This window comes from Brachyistius frenatus, unplaced genomic scaffold, assembly GCF_029030835.1.
Source record: "Brachyistius frenatus isolate BFR_SWC_R1_liver_20210118 unplaced genomic scaffold, ASM2903083v1 Contig_46, whole genome shotgun sequence".
Classification (NCBI taxonomy): Eukaryota; Metazoa; Chordata; class Actinopteri; family Embiotocidae; genus Brachyistius; species Brachyistius frenatus.
In genome coordinates this window covers 2,967,880-2,987,990 of record NW_027210645.1, presented here as the reverse complement: position 1 = coordinate 2,987,990, position 20,111 = coordinate 2,967,880, and the positions used below count along the sequence as shown (strand labels likewise).

General features: G+C 43.4%; 1 protein-coding gene across 7 annotated transcripts in view; it reads right to left on the bottom strand.

Annotated features, from left to right (window-relative positions):
• Nucleotides 1–4,423: 4,423 nt before the first annotated feature.
• Nucleotides 4,424–20,111, bottom strand: part of trioa (trio Rho guanine nucleotide exchange factor a) — an 83,719-nt gene continuing 68,031 nt past the window's right edge. For 3 of the 7 annotated variants that reach the window (XM_069703442.1, XM_069703446.1, XM_069703448.1), the window contains 26 exons: nt 19,666–19,909; nt 19,459–19,566; nt 19,039–19,232; nt 18,775–18,945; nt 15,897–15,992; nt 15,021–15,169; nt 14,841–14,907; nt 14,621–14,724; nt 14,463–14,532; nt 14,280–14,369; nt 14,084–14,176; nt 13,876–13,926; nt 13,706–13,783; nt 13,412–13,603; nt 12,630–12,810; nt 12,259–12,516; nt 11,672–12,165; nt 10,631–10,878; nt 9,655–9,796; nt 9,538–9,565; nt 9,232–9,394; nt 8,282–8,403; nt 8,100–8,178; nt 7,746–7,946; nt 7,508–7,646; nt 4,424–7,109 (listed from right to left, as the gene is read on the bottom strand). In XM_069703442.1, coding sequence (XP_069559543.1) covers nt 6,552–7,109; nt 7,508–7,646; nt 7,746–7,946; nt 8,100–8,178; nt 8,282–8,403; nt 9,232–9,394; nt 9,538–9,565; nt 9,655–9,796; nt 10,631–10,878; nt 11,672–12,165; nt 12,259–12,516; nt 12,630–12,810; nt 13,412–13,603; nt 13,706–13,783; nt 13,876–13,926; nt 14,084–14,176; nt 14,280–14,369; nt 14,463–14,532; nt 14,621–14,724; nt 14,841–14,907; nt 15,021–15,169; nt 15,897–15,992; nt 18,775–18,945; nt 19,039–19,232; nt 19,459–19,566; nt 19,666–19,909 — 4,320 coding nt within the window. In that variant the 3' untranslated portion in view covers nt 4,424–6,551. The remainder of the gene's footprint in view (nt 7,110–7,507; nt 7,647–7,745; nt 7,947–8,099; nt 8,179–8,281; nt 8,404–9,231; nt 9,395–9,537; nt 9,566–9,654; nt 9,797–10,630; nt 10,879–11,671; nt 12,166–12,258; nt 12,517–12,629; nt 12,811–13,411; nt 13,604–13,705; nt 13,784–13,875; nt 13,927–14,083; nt 14,177–14,279; nt 14,370–14,462; nt 14,533–14,620; nt 14,725–14,840; nt 14,908–15,020; nt 15,170–15,896; nt 15,993–18,774; nt 18,946–19,038; nt 19,233–19,458; nt 19,567–19,665; nt 19,910–20,111) is intronic. The other 4 variants (XM_069703443.1, XM_069703449.1, XM_069703447.1 and 1 more) reach the window with 3 other exon arrangements.

Sequence of the window (20,111 nt, the reverse complement as noted above, 5' to 3'; positions counted from 1 at the left end):
ACTGTACCTAGGTCACAGATCACTATGTATGGGGTGTTATGCTTTTGCTCATAACTCCATGTAAAATGAAGAGAATGATTTATTTTGTCCTTTTTTTTCATTATTTGATTGTATGTTGATATTATTGTGTATTTTCTTTGGTTTGTCACATCTTATAAAAGAACATACCACAGTATATACAGTATTAAATTAAACTGTTTTTGTTTTTTGTTTTTTTTATTTTAAGAGCTCTAACTGGATTTTTGGTATATGTCAAATTTCTGAACAACATTTGTATAAGCTGACAGGCTGTCAGAGGCTTCGACTCTGCCAGCGCCCAAACCTGATGCCATTCTTTGTTTTTTAAAACCACATCTGTTGAGTATCCCCTCTCTGACATGTCTGATTACACTCATTTACTTTAGAGAAAACACTCCGGTAAATGTTTGGGTATTAATCTTACGCACGCACACACACACACACACACACACACACACACACACACACACACACACACACACACACACACACACACACACACACACACACACACACACACACACACACACACACACACACGCTTAACCCGTGGGGATATTCTTTGCAGATTTTGTATACTTTTCATCACAAGTAGTAGCTCAAGACACTTGTGCATTTCATTATGTCCATTTACTCTGATTGTAAGGTGCATAACAAAGGTTTTTTTTCTCTTCTTAACTAATTCTTGCAGCAGGTGCCTCTTTCTAAACGGTAACAAGTGTTTAGTTGCCATCCGTCCACTCTCTGCGTTCATTTACAGTTAGCTGTGACTGTCAAGTGTAACCTTACTGGAACGAGATCCTAGTGTCAGGTCAACACCACATACGAGCTCCCATCGTGTGTGGGGACTCGCAGTGTTGGTGCAAGTGAAACTAACTCAGTGTTGTTTTGTTGTTGGGTTGAAGTCATCATAAGCTGAAGTCAAATAAAACATTTCAGGGAAAGAAAGAAAGAAAGAAGAAAAAAAAAAAAAGAGCAAATGAACCGTAATGATTTTTCCCCCCACATAACCCCACTGTGCTTTGCTTCATTCTGTCTGTGCGGCTCCTGGATCTACGTTGTATCCTGTTCAGGTATTTTTGTACAAATAAGGGACTGATATATTCTCTGTTTATTGGAAATTAGAATAAAAGACAACATTGCTATAAACCAAACATGGCTGAACTGCGGCTCTGTTATTGTCCCTGGATGTTACTGACTCTCTTTAACTTTTGCTAACCCTACTTTATTACTTTTTTGAAAAGTTTTGAATACATAAAAGTTACGAGATGCTTTAAGTTCAATCAAAGAAGCCTCTTTGGCTCTTTGCTTTTGATATAAGAATTGTGAAGCCTTATTTTTTGTCCTTTTGAGGGTTTTATTTTTATCCCTTTAAAGCCAATTTTCAGCCTTTTTTTTTGTCACTGTGGCTATGCTTTAGCTGAGGTTAACACTTAGCTTTAGTTTGGTTATTACTATGCTTTTTTTTTTACTTCCAAATTTCTCTTCATAGTTTTGCACTATGGTGTAACATTATGCCACGATAAGGTGTCAAAAATTACGATTCTGGTCATAATTAAATTTTGACCAAATAATAGCCTACGTTTTGGATTTGACAATGTAAAAATACTTCATTGCAAGTATATGTCCTGTTTTAAAAACCTGCTTAGGTAGAAGTACAGATGTTTTATCAGCAAAATGAACTTGTCTAAAAACTATTCTAAACCAAAAAGTTAAAGGTTCATGTACTACAGAAAAATAACTTTTATTATCCTAACAAAATTGTTCCAAATAAAGAGTTTTAACAGAAATCTTGAAGTCTAATCTTTGCAAGCCAGAGAGGGCGTTCAACTGGTTAAACCTCTGACAATATACAAAAATCAGAGCAGACATTTTGACTTTGTCACAACCAAGATAAGATGATGCTTTATTAATCCCCGGGCAAAAAAACAAAACAAACAAAAAAAAAGTGCAATGTAAGAGCAGCAGAAAGATGGGCGAGAACAATTAGATAAACACTGATACAATAAAATCCAATGTAATTCAATGCAATGTAATAAGCTAAGCAAATGCATATGCAGCGCAAAAAGAGTGATGTGTGTGAATGCAGCATAAGTACAGGTGGCACAGTTTCATGACGTGTCCCAGGATGTCTCCTGTGAGCATATTTGTTATGTACAATCTGTGGATCACGCACAATACCAGACCTCACCTAAATGTAATGCAGCCCTTATTAATGTTGTAGCTTTTATGTAATGAAATAGCGTCAAAAGTACAAGAATTACCTGTACCTCCAAACTGTACTTGAAGTACTTTCGTGACGTACTGGTGGGGCTGTCACGTAGCCTATCAAAACGCACCTGTGTTCTTCAGGGCGGTCTCTTTAAAACCTGCTCTGCCCGTTGGTCGGGTTACGCCACGTGCAGCTGCACACCTGTCATCTCAGCCGTAATCAACGCAAGCACCTCCAACTCCATTTTCATAAACAAGCTTGGATGTAAAACATATGGATAGACTATATGGAGATGCATTACTTTGGTTAAAAAAATAAATAAATAAATAAATACTGTTATCACAAAGAAGAAACACTAAATTATAAGTAAAAGTAAACAGGAAATGTGTAAGTAAAGGTATGTAAATATACAAAGGACAATGTAGGGAACTTCAAGTGATGTAGGAAAACTATCATGAAGATTTCTGCTGTCACTGCATCTTATTGGAGTTTGATGTGGACGTGTGCACGTGCCTGCGATTGTTTACAGATTTAGTCATCTAGATGCAAAAAATAAAAAAAAAAAAAAAGGACTTGAATGACACAATAGTAAAGACAGATAGCCGTTGATGCCATCATGGCCAACAGACCCTCTAATGAACCAGCAGATAATACTCGCATAGCAACTATGAATATGAAAAGACCTTTTAATCACCTAAAATAGAAATAAATGAGTTGTCGTCTCAGAGGCCTGTAAAGCAGCCCCTTCTACTAATGCGAGCAAAGAGCCACTGGAGGGCAGTGCAGACTATATATTTGATGAGCACCTAAACATTAGAGAATAAATCGCCACTTTGATAGTTGTCAAAGGCAACTTTTTGAGGAGTTTTGAAAAGAAACTTTAATCCCTCATTGCCACTCAGTTAAGCTGCTTCACAGCCAATGATCACATTTGTCAGTCAAATAACAGAGCCAGGTCAATGCTGGATCTTCAAGCACAGTGCTGACCTTGATATGCAATTATCTACAAAAAGTGACAAAGGTCTCCTACTAAAGAAATGTGGACAAAAACAGATATGTGTCAAATCAAAGGAAAAGCTTGAATACACGTGTGGAAAAGTAGATTCCTACAGGACAGGGAAATCGCTGAATGGTTTCAGATCTCAAACCATTTACTGGAAGATTTTGAAATGATGGGATAGACTGCTCTCTCATCCGCCAATGAGAGTTTCTTGTGGGAGAATAATTTTTCTCCAGTAGAATCGAGCAGAGTTAAACGACTTTACCACTTCAATTTTTATGTCAGAGGATAAAATCAACCAATGATATTATTGGATTATATATTTGTATATGTATCAAAAATGTATATATATATATATATAATTGTATACCGCATTTGGTCCAAAATATCCCCAAAAATATCATACTATCGTATGTTATCCAAAATATCATGAAAACATCATACTATAATATATCGTCCAAAATGTCATTAAAAGATCATAGTAATACAAAACTGTCATAAGAAACTCATACTTCACCGTCATAAAAATGTCATACTATTGTATAACATATGATGTTGTAAAATATCATACTATGATATGTCATCCAAAAAGTCATAAAAATAATCAAATGTGTTGCGTCCAAAATATGATAAACATGTCATTATAGCATGTCGTCCATAAATGTAATATTATAGTATGTGCTCTAAACTGTAATGAAAATGTAATATTATGTGAACTCGTCAGGTAAGAGTTTGAATGTAACAGACATTCATTTATACTGTATATAAAAGTCCCGCACTGCACCTTTAAACCTCCGCAGCTGATTTAGACTCAAGTTCTTTGTTTACGGTCCTGACCGGTTACAGTCAAGCTTGTCTCTTAAATGACATTTGTCTTCTCAGTTCCACTAAGACCAAGCAAAATGTTGCTTTCCTATCAGTGATCTCGCTCCACAGACTGAAATTTGAATACTCAACTACAGAAAAGCACAGCTCTCCTCTGCATGTATGGAGTAGAAACAACAAAAAAGAAGCCTGAATATAACTAAATACCTGCCAGAAAAATAATCTCATCAAAACCTGTCATGAAAGGTTCAGGTAAAAAAAACAAAAACTCAAAAGCTAATTTACTTGAATCTTTAACTAATAAAAAACAAAGCTGTCCATGTGATAAAACACAAAATAACAATAATAAACACAAAAGAAAGAAAATGTCAAATGTCATTTTGTTTAATTTTCAAATAACTGATGGCAAAAATGAGAAATATTTACAGAGGAGAATATGTATGATCTGTACAAAGAAATATACATGCAAAAGATAAAAAACATAAAATGTAGCAAACATGTAATTTATGAAACAAACACCAAAAAAAAGACAAAAACAACAATGAAAAAAAACCTAAACTGAGGTATCCAGTTCAAGTTTCCTTGTTTTTAATGGCCTGTGCACACCTTTTAAAATAAATAAAAAGGTAACAGAGGGCTGACTTCTGTTCAAACATGACACATCTTTAACCCCATACCGGATTCATGTATCAAATTTTTCTATGTTGTGTTTTTTTATTTTTTTAAATTTCCATTCAAACAAACTAGTTTTCAGGGCAGTTATTTTTTTTTAATTTTTTTATAAGAGGGATTTTATGAAAGAAATATTTTGGCAACAAGTATCTGTACATAAAGTTGAAACACCATTTAGTAAATCAAATCTCGCATTTAACTCCCGATCAGATCTGTGAATTACAAGAGTAAACGTTATAATCTCCTGCCTTTTTAATTAAGGTATATAAGAGACTAAATAAAACTAATTGTTGTGTTTTTACGTGTGTAAACAATCATTCCACGTGGTCATAGATTACCTAACTCAAGTGAAACATAATCACAATAAAACATTTTTTTTATTTATTAAGTACTATAAAGCTAGAGCAACTTTGGTGTACCAATACTACAGAGGCATACAGTACAAAAAGTGTTAAATTATTTTTGATCAGACCATGATTGTAAGATCGTGAGCTCTAACGCGGCCTGGCAGTCGAAACACTCACCGATCAAATAAACACAAAACTACCAGCAGTGCTTGCAGTACCAAGTACATGCTTTTCTCTAGATTTATTACAGATACAACAGATGTCTTCATAAATAGTTGCATAAAATGTTAAAGCCGCAACATTGCACATGATAATCAAACATAACATACAATGAGTGCATTTACAGTAACTCTTCTTCCTCCACATTCAGGCTCGTCCGTTAGGCAACCACCGCTGCCACTGAGGCTCCGACAGTCTTGAGTCCTGCCGTCCAAAAGCAGGAGTCCACCGTGAATGTGAGGGGGAAGAAGGCAGAAGTCTATATATATATACAAGGTAAGGCTTAAACATTTCATATCTGCGCAACACAAGTTTTGTTCTAGGAAAAGCAAATGATGGATGTCTATTGTTTCTTCTCAGATTGGACAGTGCAGCTTTGTTACTCGCGACATGGTCATCATGATATCTTTTAGATTAGGTACGTTATGTAAGCGCAGCCATCAAAAAAAGCTCCGATCGCATGTATAACTGTCTTAAAGTCAACAAGCTCAGTCACTGTCTCCAGAGTCCAAAGTAGCACAGCAACTTTTCAACTGATGAGCATTTTCTACAATGATTTCTTTTTTTTTCCTGGAAACGTACAGACGGTACTTCTCCTTCCTAAACATTGTTTCTATAAGAAAGGGCTGCTTCTCAAAAGTATCCGAGTTAACAGTTTTAGTGTAAAAGAGCAAAAACACAAAGTCTCTGCTGGCACCTCCCCGAGCAACAAGAGGGAAGGCGGTTTGCTCTCAGCGCTGTCACTAGCTCCGTGGGCATCACTTTCTCCTGAAAGCTCTGCGTCTGTGCAGTGAAGCCGACGCTCGATCAATCGGCTCTAATGATCAGCTTCAACTCGCGAAGGAAAATAACTTACTTCATAATGTTTTTCTGTTTTTTATTTTTTATTTTTTTGTTCACTTAACTACAAAATCTGTTTTGAGTTGAAACCAGCAAGCAGCAGTAGACGAGGGCATCCGTTAATTCATGTGATTGGTGAGAACTCTGTTCTCGAGGGCTCTGATTGGCTGACGACCTCAGCAGGTCTGAACTGAACTACTTAAAGTATTACAGGTTTTTACTAAATCAACATTTAGTGAAAGAGGATAAGATCAGCATTCATTGTTTCTCTTTCTTTTTACTTGTAGGCCACGAAGAGGGACGTGCATCTCCCACGGCCTCAACACACTGACGAGGTTTTCCTGCTTTTTTCCACTGTGATCCGATTGGGGAGGAGGTCGGGAGTTCGGGGCGTCGGGGCTCAGAGATGTTCTGGAGTTCACACTCGAGGCTGAAGGCGACTTTGAATGAAGCTCCTGACTCCTCCGATGGGCCGGGCGTCAGTCTGATTTTTCCTCCTGTCTATGAAGGAAATGAGGCGGGAGGTGTCCAGGCAGCCCTCGGCTCTGGCCCGGCCGTCGCCGAGGCCACCCTGCAGCCACGGCTCCTGGAGGCAGAGCCCGGCCGGAGGTCGTCTGCCCGGGTCGGTCCTCAGAAGCAGGCAGACGAAGTCCCGTGCCGCCTGGCTGACACCCTGGAAGTAATCCCTGGGGAAGCTGAAGTCCAGCCGGCAGATGTTCAAGCAGGTCTCCTCGGCGCTCTCGTCGAGGAAGGGGGAGGCGCCGCTCAGCAGCACGTAGGTCACCACGCCCAGGCCCCAGAGGTCAGAGGTCAGCAACACAGGCTCTCCCAAGACCAACTCAGGAGAGGCAAACTCAGGGCTGCCCAGCAGAGGGTGGATGTAGTGGGCACTGTTGAGCTGCACAGCATCTCCAAAGTCAGTGAGTTTGACCGTTGGCTGGCCGCTGGTGGTGTGAGCAACCAGCAGGTTCTCAGGCTGGAACAAAAGCAAAGAAATATTATAGTCTGAACATTAGATTCATAATCATTTATTCTAACATTAGGGTTTCCATGTTTAAATTCATTCAAGAGTGGAGATGAACTACATGACCGACTCTAGTGATCAGGTGAGTGCTGGAGGTAACAGAGCTCACAGTCTTCTACGACAAACTTCAGTTTTAGACCAAACTACAAAATCACAATATTTTTGTGGCTTGAATATTTTGTGCTCTACGATCAGGTCTGAACACTGTTTTTTGTATTTTTTTTTTTTTTTAACCTTTTTATATACAGTTAGGATGTAACACCAAACCTTTTATACGCACTACTCGGGCATGCAGCACTCCCCTGAGCTGCTATTTGTAATATCAGGTGTTAAAGTTAAAGTGAACTTACTTTTACGTCCAAATGTACTATTCTGCTGTTGTGCAGGTAGTGTAAAGCTTCTAAAACATCACGCAGGTAGCAGGCCACTTTCTCCTCCGTCAGATTCCCCCAGCTCACGATGTAGTCGAGCAGACGGCCTTGGTCGGCCCTGAAACCCAAAGTAAACATCAGACCGGAGAAAGGGAAGGTTTGTCGGGGCGTGTCAAGGTAAAGAGCTGAGCTCGTGTCCATGTGAAAGTGTACTCACATCTCCAGGACGAGGACGTAGCAGCTGGGGGTCTCGTACGTGTCGATCAGGCTGACTATGTGCGGGTGTTGGAGTCTCTGGAGCAGATTGAGCTCCTGAGTCACCCGGTCTCTCCTCATCAGCTTCTTGTTGACCTGTTTGACCGCCACCGTACGTTTGGTGCCCTGGTGGTCGCAGCGCTTGACAACAGAGAAACGACCCCTGATGACAAGACAGAGGTCGGTTTACTTCACGCAGCTGTTATTGTCACTTTGATCATCTGATATCTGCTTACTCTCCATATTTTTAATGTATTTAAAGTCAAATCAGCCAGATCAGACTGTAACCATGGAGATATTCAAGAGAGTCTGTTACCTTCCCAGTTCAACCACCTCGGTGTAGTGAGACTCGAAGTTGTCCTTCCAGCTCACTCGCATCCCATCAGTGGACACAGCTGAGACAAATGACAACACAAGTCCACAGTCAGCACCAGTTTATCAAATAAGACCCGTGTAACATCATGCTGTGGACATATTAGTCTCTATCTGCACTCTCACCCAACACTCTGAGGCTCGCTGATGACGTCTCGCTGCCCAGCTCGTTGGTTGCAACACAAGTGTAAACGCCGTCATCCTCAGAGGCGACGCCGATTATCCGCAGTGTGGCTTCACCCGTATCACTGAAACAGAAACATGCACGTTGATTTACATCTGAACACACAGCTTCAGTTTTCTTCACTGGGATTTTGGTCTGGAAACCCTGTTCGCATTAACGTTCGCTCGGCTGCCTCGAAGGGCCGACCAATCAGCGACCGGTGTTGATGGTCAAGTACGACGGTGTTGAAGTCGAGCGCCCTTTTTCTAAATATGGTTGCAACGGTGGTATTTTTGTCAGATTTTGGAACATACGATTGGTCAAAGCTGCTCCCATAGTTTCAGTTGCACCATACTGGGCACAGACCAGTAGGACAACGCTTATATTCACCTAGTGAATTCGGGTCTGGAAACACCAGGCTAACAAACACTATTAAATCTACAGGAAGTCTGAACAGTTTTGGGTGTCGAGTGTCCGTGGCTATTAACTGCTAAAAATTCCCAGACAACATGATGTTGTGTGACCACTGTAACAACACAGTATTTGCTCTCTAGTGAGTCTCCAATTTTTTAGATGACGACACGACAAGTGTCGGGTTGGACAAGAGGAGGTGCACAACTCAAAATATTCCTACAGATTGCTTCTCACATTGTGAGTGCTGACTGGCTTACTGATTTTCTTCATTTCTACATGAAACAGAACAATCTTGCGACATGGTGGGGCAGTAGGTCAGGATAATGACGAGTTAATGTGCTGGACTGCAAGGTAAACTCACTCACCTGGTCCACTGCAATGTAAATTTTAATTGCAGCCTTAAAAGATTGAATATTTACTTTGTTTTTATGTAAAAATGTAAATTCACCTTCCTATTTCACAATGTCAAGCATTAAACTGCACATGAACGTTTTCTTACCTGTAGGCGATGCTGAAGTGTCCGTTGTTGGTGAGGTTGCTCTGGTCGGGTCCCTTCCAGGTGACAGTGGCCCGCGGTCGCCCACAGACCTTACACCTGAGGGTGACGCTCTCGCCGTTGTCACATGTCACATCACTCAGAGGGACAAGGAACTCTGGGGGAACTGAGAGGAAAGAAAGGAGAGACCGTCTTAGACTAAACCTTTTCAAATTCAACAGTAACCGAATTAATTAGGGGTTAATTGACAATATGGATTTATTTTGTCATAGTTGTCAATCTGCAAAAAAAAACACAGATAAAACTTACCATCATAGATGTAGTTTGGATTTAGAAGCTGGAGAGAAACAAAAACAAATGTCAGATTACAAAACGGACACGACATCGGAGCATCACTACGGATTCTTGAAGAGAACTGAAACTCACCTTTACAGAAACCTTATTGGCCAGGCCATCTCTGGACTTCCTGTAACCGTTCTCCAGCTTGGTCTCTTTCTTTGCCTCCTTCTCCTTCTTCTCAGACTTCTTCCGGATACGCAGGGACGTGTGCCAGGATGAAGACTTCCTACTGGAGCAATAAAAAACACCACAGGTAAGGTCAAAGTCTTGATAAGCAAGCAGAGACAATGAATGAAAGACAGAAAGGATGGTTTTAGCATTGATACTCCGGGTGTTTCTACACAGGTGGTGTAAGTGCCCCTGCTGAACCAGGGTGGGTCATAAAGTTCCAAAACAGCTCCTGTTGCATGTAAACGGAGCGCAGCACCGTGATGTGCAGAGAGTAGGAGGAAGCTATAACCTTCATGAGTCAGTATTCCAAGTTTCGCTGCTTGATCAACAGCAGCATCTGAGTTACACACGTTTTTGTGAACACTGCGTCCAACATAACTGCGATCTCTCAAAGTTTTGTCAAATTTGTGGGCAACAGAGAGACGTGTTAGGGAGTAGGGGAGTGATGACTGCGTTGTTGCCAGCAAGATAGTTCTGCATTTTCAACGCGATGTGAGCAGGCGCATTGTCATGCTGGAGAACCCAAGTGCCATCACGACAGAGTTCAGGTCATTTTGAACCGAATGTTTCCCCTCAGATCGTCACAGTAGGACTCGGCGTTGACAGTCTGACCCAGAAGGACAAAATAACGGTGCACAGCACTGAGAATGTCACGCAAACTTTAATGTGCGCTCTCTGCTCATGTCCATAGAGAAATCACAGACGCACTAATGACTGCACAAAAACGTGTGTAACTACTTCCTCCTGCTCCGTGCACGTCACGGTGCTGCTGAGCAGTCTTGGAACTTTTTGATCGACCCTCGTACTCCCTGTTACTGTGAGCCAAAGTTTATTTTTACACCTCAAGTCCGTCAAAGACAGCTACAGTTCATCTTTTTTTTGGTTGTCTTACTTGATGGATCCCTCGGGGCAGTCGGGGACAATAGCCGAGGTGTGTCCCAACACAAATCCGGGGATCCAGCCCTCGGCCGCGGGGCCCTGCTCTGTAGCCGCCCTGAACACCAGGAACATGTTTTGCTGGTTGCTGGCCAAGATCTGGACCACCTCGCCCTGAATGACGCTGATCTCATCCTCCTTCACAGCCATGTAGTCCTGGGTCACCAACATGGTGGATACACTACTGCTGCTGCTACTTTCACTCTGCAGCAGGGGGAGAAAGCACAGGCATTATTATAAAATCTATTAGGCATTAGGTACGATAATAACTTTCAAACATGGCCGTGCAAATCTCAAGAAAATTACAAGTGTGCCACTTTTGGTACAATAAAGTGAAAAAGTAAGCAGTAAGGTAAAAGAGGTAGAAACACACAGAGGCTAAACTCTGGAAACGGGATTCGTGAAAAGATTAGATTCAAGTGCAGAAAAGACAAAAACAGGAATTCATGATTTTCTTCTTGAAAAAGGGTCACTGGATGAAGAAAGGCAGGGATAAGATGAAGATTTCCGTTTGACTCGTCTTTGCTCTGCAGCTCCAGGCAAAGACGAGAGGAGGGACATTAGGCTGAATGAGAGGATCTCTGCTGAGTACGTTTGCAGGTGAACCACAAACGTCGGAGGTTAGTTGCAGGAAAAATACAATTCAGTAACACACCATTGAGACAGCAGGTGGTGAAGGACGGCCAAGAGGAAGTCAGGTGTTAGTAGAAGCTTTGTTAGAGTTGAGAAAGCTACAGACAGCCTTAAAGATAATCACTGAAGAGGTGAAGAAGGTCCGCTAGAGAGCGTTCGAGTCTGAGAAGACGTTGACAGTTGAAACCTTTGCTAGAGAGATGATGTTGAAGAGCAGTGGAGGTTGTCAGAGATGCGTAGTAGGGGACAGATTAGTAGCGCTGGCTGCAGCAGGACAGGAGACAACAGGCAGACAGGACAGACCAGGCCTCCGTCTGCCTCCATGTTAGTCGGATCAGCACTGGGCAGCAGGAAGTAGTCTTACCCCGTTACTCTGGGTGGACTGGATGGACTGCTCGCTGGCCGATGAGCACGTACTCATGCGGTCGGCCTCCTTGCTGTGCGTGGAGTGTCTGTGGGTTTGGCTCCCAGAGCCAGTTTGATTCTGGTTTGAGCTCTGGCGGACGGGACTCTCTCCCGCTTCCCCCGGGAAGGTGAACGAGCCAGGCCGGCTGGCTGGAGAACCCGGCATTGAGCTCCAGAATCCAGATCCAGACTTTTGGCCCGGGCTGGGAGGGGGAGGAGGTAGGGCGTCCTTACCAAAGGCGGGAGTGGCCATGGGGGAGCTCATAGGGGACACGGCTCCTGGCCGCGGTTTGGATGTGGGTGTGGAGGGCAGAGGCCCAACTGTGGCGCGAGGGACGGGAGCTACAGCACTGGGGGTCTGAGCTTGGTCCTCTGGGGTCTGGATAGGACGCTTGCCCTGCGGGCTACCCGCTGGAGGGAGCAGGGGAGGAGGGACAGGGCGAGGGGACGAACCTGGATCACAACCGAGTAAAACTCACACCTCAGTCTCATCCTTCATTGTGCATCACACATTTTTTTTCACAGATATAGATAGAACTTTCATACCTGACATCTTGTTGGGGCCGTCCGGCTCGGCCCCGGGGTGGTGACGCAGGGGCTGGGGCAGACGGGAAGGCTGTGGGATCCTGGAGGGTCGACGAGAGCCACCCTGGGGTCCTGAAGGGTTGGAGCTAACCTGGGGGCTTCCACCTCCTACTGCTGGGGCTGCACTCGAACCACTGCTGTCTCCACCTGGAGCTTCCATGCTGGGCCCGCTGCTCTCCCCTACATGGTTCCTCTGATACTCTACTGGTGAGGTCAGAGCTGTGAGAAGGTGTGAAAGAGACGAGGGGGGCCATGTACAGCACAGTTCTTCCAGAAAACCTTCAGGTCCTCTGTGTGTGCATGTGTGTGTGCGTGTGTGTTTACGAGCCTACCGTTGAGGAAGTTGCGTTGGCTCTCGAGTATCTGACTGATCTGAAGGGTCCAGACCTCACGCACCCCTGGGTGGGAGGAGTGAAGCACGAACGTCTCTACGGCGCTGTTGGTCGACCGAGAAGTGAGAATGAACTTGCAGGGATCTCCTTCCACATTCTCCTCCAGACCCAGACAGCTCACCTGGATGGCAAAAAGGTCAAAAAAACCAAACAAAAAAACAGGGAGATACATTGTCATTATCAGTTAATGTCACATAAATACTGATATTTAATATTTATGGTTATGAGTGCCTTGGTGTCAGTTTGTCTTTAACCTTTCTGTTCCCTCAATTGCTTTATTTTCTGTCATATAAAGGTTAACTACGTTTATGTCAAATAAATCAGGTGACTACTCCAGGATTTGAGTTTTTTTTGTGTTTGTTGCAATCAAAAATGTTTGATTTTGCAGCGGATTTTCTCAAATATTGCGCGTATTGTTGGAGAAACAAAAAAGTGATTTTTCTTTTTTAAGCACTACTTGATAAACAATGATAGCTATGTAATCAGTTCCTGTGATACTAATCATGCTGCGCATCACAAACATATTTTAGTTTTAATCTTTTATTTAACTTGGAGAGCCATGGGGCTAAAAGTAAAAAAATAAATAAATCATAAAGCCCAGCAGTCCTTTTAAATGACAGTTTGTTGGCCTCATCATACTTCCTGATTCCACTGGCCTTCGCTAAACATGTACTTGAAGTGAAACAGTTGTTTGCCCACACCGTCGCCCCTCGTGTGTTTACCTTGATGCTGTTCTTGTAGAGGAAGCCTGGCAGGGAGAAACCCTTCTTCTTGTCCAGCGGCTCACTGAAGATGACGAGCTGCTCAAACAGGAAGACTCTCCTCTCCTTCATCCTGCCGAGCAGACTGCCCTCTGGGTCACACACCATGAATGTGTCCTGCAGCAAAAGGCGGCCCTGAGCCACAATCTTCCCCTGGAAGAAGAAGAGTGAGAGAGAAGTTAATATATGATTTGTTTCTTGTATTTAATTAGCATCTAGCATTATTTACAATCAGAAGTTAAAGTAATTTCTTACATCAAATCCCTGAAGCCGGCCGACGTTCATCATGTCGTTACATCTTTTTGGCACGATGCACATGACTTCCACCGCTCTCTGTTAGTCACAGATGGAAACATTTAACAGGATATCTCAAGACGTTTTGCTAGAACTTTTTTTAAAGAGAAGTTTAAGATCTTTTTTCTTACCTCCAGATCCAGAGACTCCAGCCCAGCCTTTTTAGAGTGTTTCAGGAAATCCTACAATTTTTTTTTAGATGTGTATTAAAACATTTTATTTATCAGAGTAAATTATGTGTAGCAGAGATGGACATTTATAGACAGCAGATATGAGGAAATAGAGAGCTCAGCAGCAGCTGGAGCTCTGGCGCCCTCTGCTGTCCTCCAACAGACTGACCTTGAGCAGCAGCTGGTACTTCATGATCCTTTGGACCGGCTTGATGAGCAGGTCTGTGATCTGCAGTCTTTGCCCCAACCGCTGCTTCAGGTCCTAAAAAAAAAAAAAAAAGATTAAAAAAGTTTTTTTTTAGCAGCAGTTTGCAGCATCTGATGAATCTCAGAGGAAAAAAATCTTCACATTAACGGGCTCGTACCTCAAAGTAGGTGTCGATGTACTCTGAGACAATGTGCTCTGACTTGGGTTTGTTTTGACAGTAAACCACATACATGGTGAGTCTCCGTTCCTGGATACAAACAGCACACACATTTACAGTTTTATCAAATGTTTACAAGCCAGTACAAATAGAGCAGAAGTTAAAAGTTCACTGTGGACAAACCTGTTTGAGAAAGAGTGGTCCCAGTCTGTCAGGGTCCTCCAAACATTTCTCTAACTCCCTGAGGAAGAAACTGAGTAGGACATAAAGAGACAGGAAGTAAGTTACCTATAACCAGGGAATCTGCACTCCACACATATGTTTGTCTGTGTGCCACATACTCTTTGTGCCAGTCGTAGATTTGATGGATGTTGCCAAACACAATTTTATCTTTCCCCTTCATGTCATCAGGGACGCCCTCCTCCTTCATTCTGCTCATGTAGCCCTACGGAGGAGACACACAAATACAAAGAAGAATTCACAGCAAGCAGTCTGCAAAGTTCAGCTCCAATATTTCCTGACATATTAAACTCCCAGATAATATAAAGAGCATGAACTCACCTCCACCACCAGGCCCAGGTCTCTGACATAATCCCGCTCCGTCTCCACCAGTTCCAGCAGAATGTAACTGGAGCACAGAACAGAAGCACAGATGGCCGACTTAAAATTAGAACTTGAACTCCCTCACGTTTGCATCTATTGTGTGTCTATGGGATGTGTGCGTGATGGTGGCAGACGCACTGTCTTTTCTTGAGGATGCTGGTCCTGCGTTCATCCATCTCTTCGATGGGGGAGGAGGAGGACAGGAGGGAGTTGTCAGAGGGATTGAAGGAGGGAGAGCTGCTGTCTCCCTGTTCCACTGACAAAGAGCTCGGTCTGTCCTCCAGAGCCTGAGTCAGGGGAGAAAAGCACAAAAAAACAGTTAACATTTGTCAGACATGTTTTTGGAGAACGGTTGCATCAATACAAATAAATTAAGCTCATGATTTCGATCATGTTAAGTAGTATAAATTATATTCATGCTCGCTCTCCACATGGGGCTACCATTTTTTTCTTCATGAGCTCGCTCGCTTGCTTGTTTGTTTGTTTGTTTGTTTGTTTGTGTGTTTGTTTGTTTGTTTGTTTGCTTGCGGCACAGTGGTTAGCAATGTCGCCTCAAAGCAAAAAGGTGCAGGGTTCGAATCCCGGCCTGGGCCTTTCTGTGTGGAGTTTGCATGTTCTCCCTGTGCCTGCGTGGGTTCTCTCCGGGTACTCTGGCTTCCCCCCACCATCCAAAAACATGCGTCTCAGGTTAATTGGTGGTTCTAGAAATTGCCCTTAGGTTTGAATGAGAGCGTGAATGGTCTTTGTTTCCGTCTGTCTCTATGTGGCGCTGTGATGGACTGCCTTCGCCCTAAGTGAGCTGGGATAGGCTCCAGACCCCCCCCCCGCTCACCCGACCCTGTTCAGGATAAAGCGGGTATAGATAATGGATGAGTTTGTTAACCTGATGATAGTGAAAGGCCTCTTGATTTACTGAAGCAAATCAAACGTTGACTGACTGAAACTTGCCTTCAATAAACGGCTCCGTGTATGATGTGATACATAAAGGTCGGTGCGTGAGGCTTTGTATCCTACCATCTTGCTTTTGACCAGCTCCTCGATGGCGCTCACCAACTCAGCGGCGCTCGGCGTCTCTGAACTGGATGGACGGACCGACAGACGAGACGAGGTCTGGGCACAGAACGGAGAGATGAGAGCAGGGAGGAAGAAGCAAGCATGAGACAATGATAACTAACAGAAATCATTGGTCTTGACTAATAATTCAAATTCTGCTCTGTGGCAGACTCTCCGACAGAGACAGTTTAACTGACATAAGCTTAATCATTTAAATTACAGAAGTCATTTAAGGTGACTTAATAATGAAACTTGCTTTTCACAGTGATCTCTTCATCTCTGAAACAAACAATAAACAGTTACAATAGTCCATTGCTTAAATTTCTTTTCAAAAAAGGCCTAATAAAGGTCATGCTGGAGTTTTGATTGTGACATTTTGACTGCCTTATTAGTTTTAATGTTTTCATTTAGTTATTGGTGCAAGCAATGACTTCGTGAAAATGTTTGTTAAATGTTCAATGCTGTAATCTCAAGAGATTCATGTTTGCATTAGTGCCACCCCAGAAACAAGGGGTTTACATCCCGAGGTTAAAGATAGTGAAAAGGAAAAATATATGAAACTGTCAGTGAAAAGGTCAAAACATGAGGCTGAAAGTTGGATGAATGAAATGAAGATGTGGAAAAAATTGAAATGTCTTTTAAAATAGAGATGATGAGAAGGTTGGAAATAAAAAGAGATCTGAATGGAGGATGTTTCTGCTGCTTTTTCAGGTGATGAAGATGATGAACAGTCTCTGGAATAAAGAGAGGATGCTAACAGAGCGAGAATGACAGAGGTATATGTAGGTATGTATGTATATATAGTTCAGGAGACTCTCACCCTTGCTGTGCTGTGCTTCAAGACTTTCCCCAATTAGGTTTTCTGGGTGAGGCTGTGTGCCCTTCTGGCCTCGCCAGCATTTAAAGATGCCAATTACTCGCATGGGTAATGAGGTTAACGCACAGAGGGTAAAAGGAGATGAGGACGAGCGGGCAGGGATTGGGAGGGGGGTGACGGACGGGGTGGTGAAGGGTCAGGGGGGGATGATGGGAACAGGGGATCTTCATCGTTTTCACCTCAATGTGGAGTCATATTCAGATTATTATCCAGAGGAGCTGCCTGCTCAGCTGACAAGTACTCTTACCAATGTTTTATTTGTTTCTGTTAAACGTCACTTAGCAACCAATCTCATCCCAACTTCTGAGAGATAAACATGCAGAAAAAAAAGCCGCAATGTTATTCTAAAAGGCTCGAGGCATTACGAAGCTCAACATTTCCTCAAAATGTGAAGAAGCTGGCACAAATTCAGTATTACAGCCTCGTGATCTGCACTGACACCGACAGGATGAACTCCAATTACACTTCAGAGCTACATGCGTCCTCTTCTTTATCTACATTTTGCATTAATGACCTTAGCTCATCTGCCAGGCGACTCTCCATTCCAGTGGTGCGTTCAAGAAACAGTCAAAACAAGTCAAACTAAAAATGATGGAAGGGAAAAAAAATCTGCACTAAAGACAGCAGCAATATTCAAGAGTTCATAAAAATACAAAAGTTAAGAAGAGAGATTTTCAGGGGAAAGAGAAAAGTGTATTTTAAAAAGGTGAACGTTCAGTCTAAAAAAGCCGCTAGTTTCATGTTCTTTCAATCTAGAAACTGTTGAAACCAAAGAGGCTTCAGAAAGGAGCATTTAAAGTTGAAGAGTGGGGGAAAAAAAAGAGAGAGCATTGAAGAGGTGACCGAGGGAAGAGACAGAAGGGGGAAGAGCGGGGCATTTTAGATGGAGAGGTATGGAAACTGAGACAAAGCAAAGACAGGACATAAATCAAGGTAATGCTACAGCATGGCAAACAGCAAACGATACAACCAGGAAACAAAACAAAAGAGAAACAGAAATTAGTGTCAGAGGAGTCTCCGCTTTGGTCGAGGAGGAGACTTACTTGGGCTGCCTGAAACTTTTCATTACTTTACAACAGAGGGGAGATTATGATGCAACATGCCAAGGTAAAATGTTAAAATGCAGAAGTCAAACTAAGTTAAACCGAGTCAGGAAAAGAGCTTTTGTAAAAAGAGATAAAAATAGGACTGAAATAAGCGACAGTGTTATCTAGGAGCTAAAAACAGTAGCAGCAATGTGAAGAAAGTGCTGAATTTCTCTTTAAGATTAGTCTGCTAATATATCGAATAAAATAACTCTTACACCATCTTCAGTAATGTTTTTTGTCACTGATTTGACCTGAATACTATATTATATAAACATCACAGCTGTAGAGTCTCAGGCCTGGTTGACTTTATCTAATTTTCATGTGCCGAGCATCTATCATTTGGTAAGTAAAATGAGCAAAAAAAGTTTCTCAAGTATAGGATTACAGATTATACAGTCTATACATTACACAGGAAGCTCTGCACACCCCAAGATTACATGTATTTAGAGATCCGGGAATAATAAAAGTCTCCACGAGGTTAGAAAATAGAGCAATTCTTTTGAGATTATTTAAAATAAGGTTAAACACCAAGGCTACTTTTAATATCAAACAAAATAACCCAGTGTTGAACATTGCGGAGGATCAATTGAGCTTTTAAAATCTCATTACTGAAAAGCAAAAGAGAAGAGAATTTATTGTGTGAAAAAACTGTACGAGAGTAAAAGTTCATAAAGCCTTAAATATCATGAAAATGTAGCACTCAAGCTATATTCAGATGAGCAACAATCTCTGGTGGTATCTAGTCAACCTACAGTTGGGGTCCTGGTCCCAAATCCCCCCCTGACTCCTCTGCTCCCTGCTCATCATCTGCTCCAGTCTACCTGCCTGTTCTCGCTCTCTTCTGATCCCAGTGGAGCGTCCTAACCCTCCTCACCTTGTCGTCCTGGGAGTCGGCCTGCAGCAGGCTGTGTTGCTGGATGGCCATCGGTGGAGGCAGAGGTACTGAGTCAGCACCCTCCTCGCCCTCCTCCTCCCCGCAGCTCTGCATGCCCGAAGAACTGGACTTGGACAGCGTGCCGCTCGACAGGCCCTCGTTACGAACCCTCTGCAGCACACGAGGAGGGAGAACCAGAGGTTAGCTCACCGTGATTTTACAGAAGGAGACAATAAGAGTGCCACGTATCCTGCATCCACCCACCTCCTCCAAAGTTTCATCCTGTGGAGTGGCGGCGCTGTCGTCCGAGTCCTTCTGGGAGCCCATCGTCATCTCCCCGCTCTTCCTCACCTCACGGCTCTTCTTGTGTTTGTGGGCCAGCTTCTTCACGTGGCCGTCGGCCTTGCCGCTGCTTAGCCGGCGCACCGGGCTGGTGAGCCACTTCCGTAGTGTGTTACCTGCGAAATAAAACAAACACACCAAACTAAGCTTACTGTCGTATGAAAACACACACAGCAGGAAATCATCTATATGTGCAGAGTACAGTTCCACCATTACTTGGCTTCTTAATGTGAAATTTCAAAGGACATTCTGATCCAACACCCTGTTTTTGAATTGATGTGGTTGTGAGACTTGAACAGGATTTCAGAGCGCAGATACAACAGACAGAACAGGTGACCCTACCTGGCCGTTTAGGACCAGGCGAGCTGTGGGAACCGATGCCATGACCGGGCTGCAGCGTAGCCGACGACCCTGGCATGATGGAGTCATTGCTGCACACTGACAGAGTGTCTGTGAAAGACAGAGCGATGGCTTTAGATGTGTTTTGTGATGCAGACACAGACCACACGGTACCCCACCTGAACCAACCATACAGCCCACGTTCTGTACCTTTGTGGTTGTAGATGCCCTCCATCTCCATGGAGGACCTGGAGTGGGCGATGCAGAGCATGGAGCAGGGCACCAGGCCCTCCAGGGCGGGAGAGCGGTCGGTGGTCCGGACCAGGCACCAGTCCGGCTTGTCGTGACAACGCTCCAGCACCTCCACCGTCTGGCCGCGCCGCACCGTCAGCTCGTTGTTGTTGCTGGCCATGAAGTCGTGGATCACCACGGTCAGCTCGCAGCCGCCGGAGAGCTGAGGACGACGAGACAAACACTGAGACCTGGTTTCCACCTGACATTCGTTCCAGGTTCAAGATGCAAAATGATGCCAGATGGGAACCGAGCTGAGCTTACAGTATTGTTATAACAGCAGGAAGTGTGTGTGTGTGTGTGTGTGTGTGTGTGTGTGTGTGTGTGTGTGTGTGTGTGTGTGCGTGCGTGCGTGCGTGCGTGCG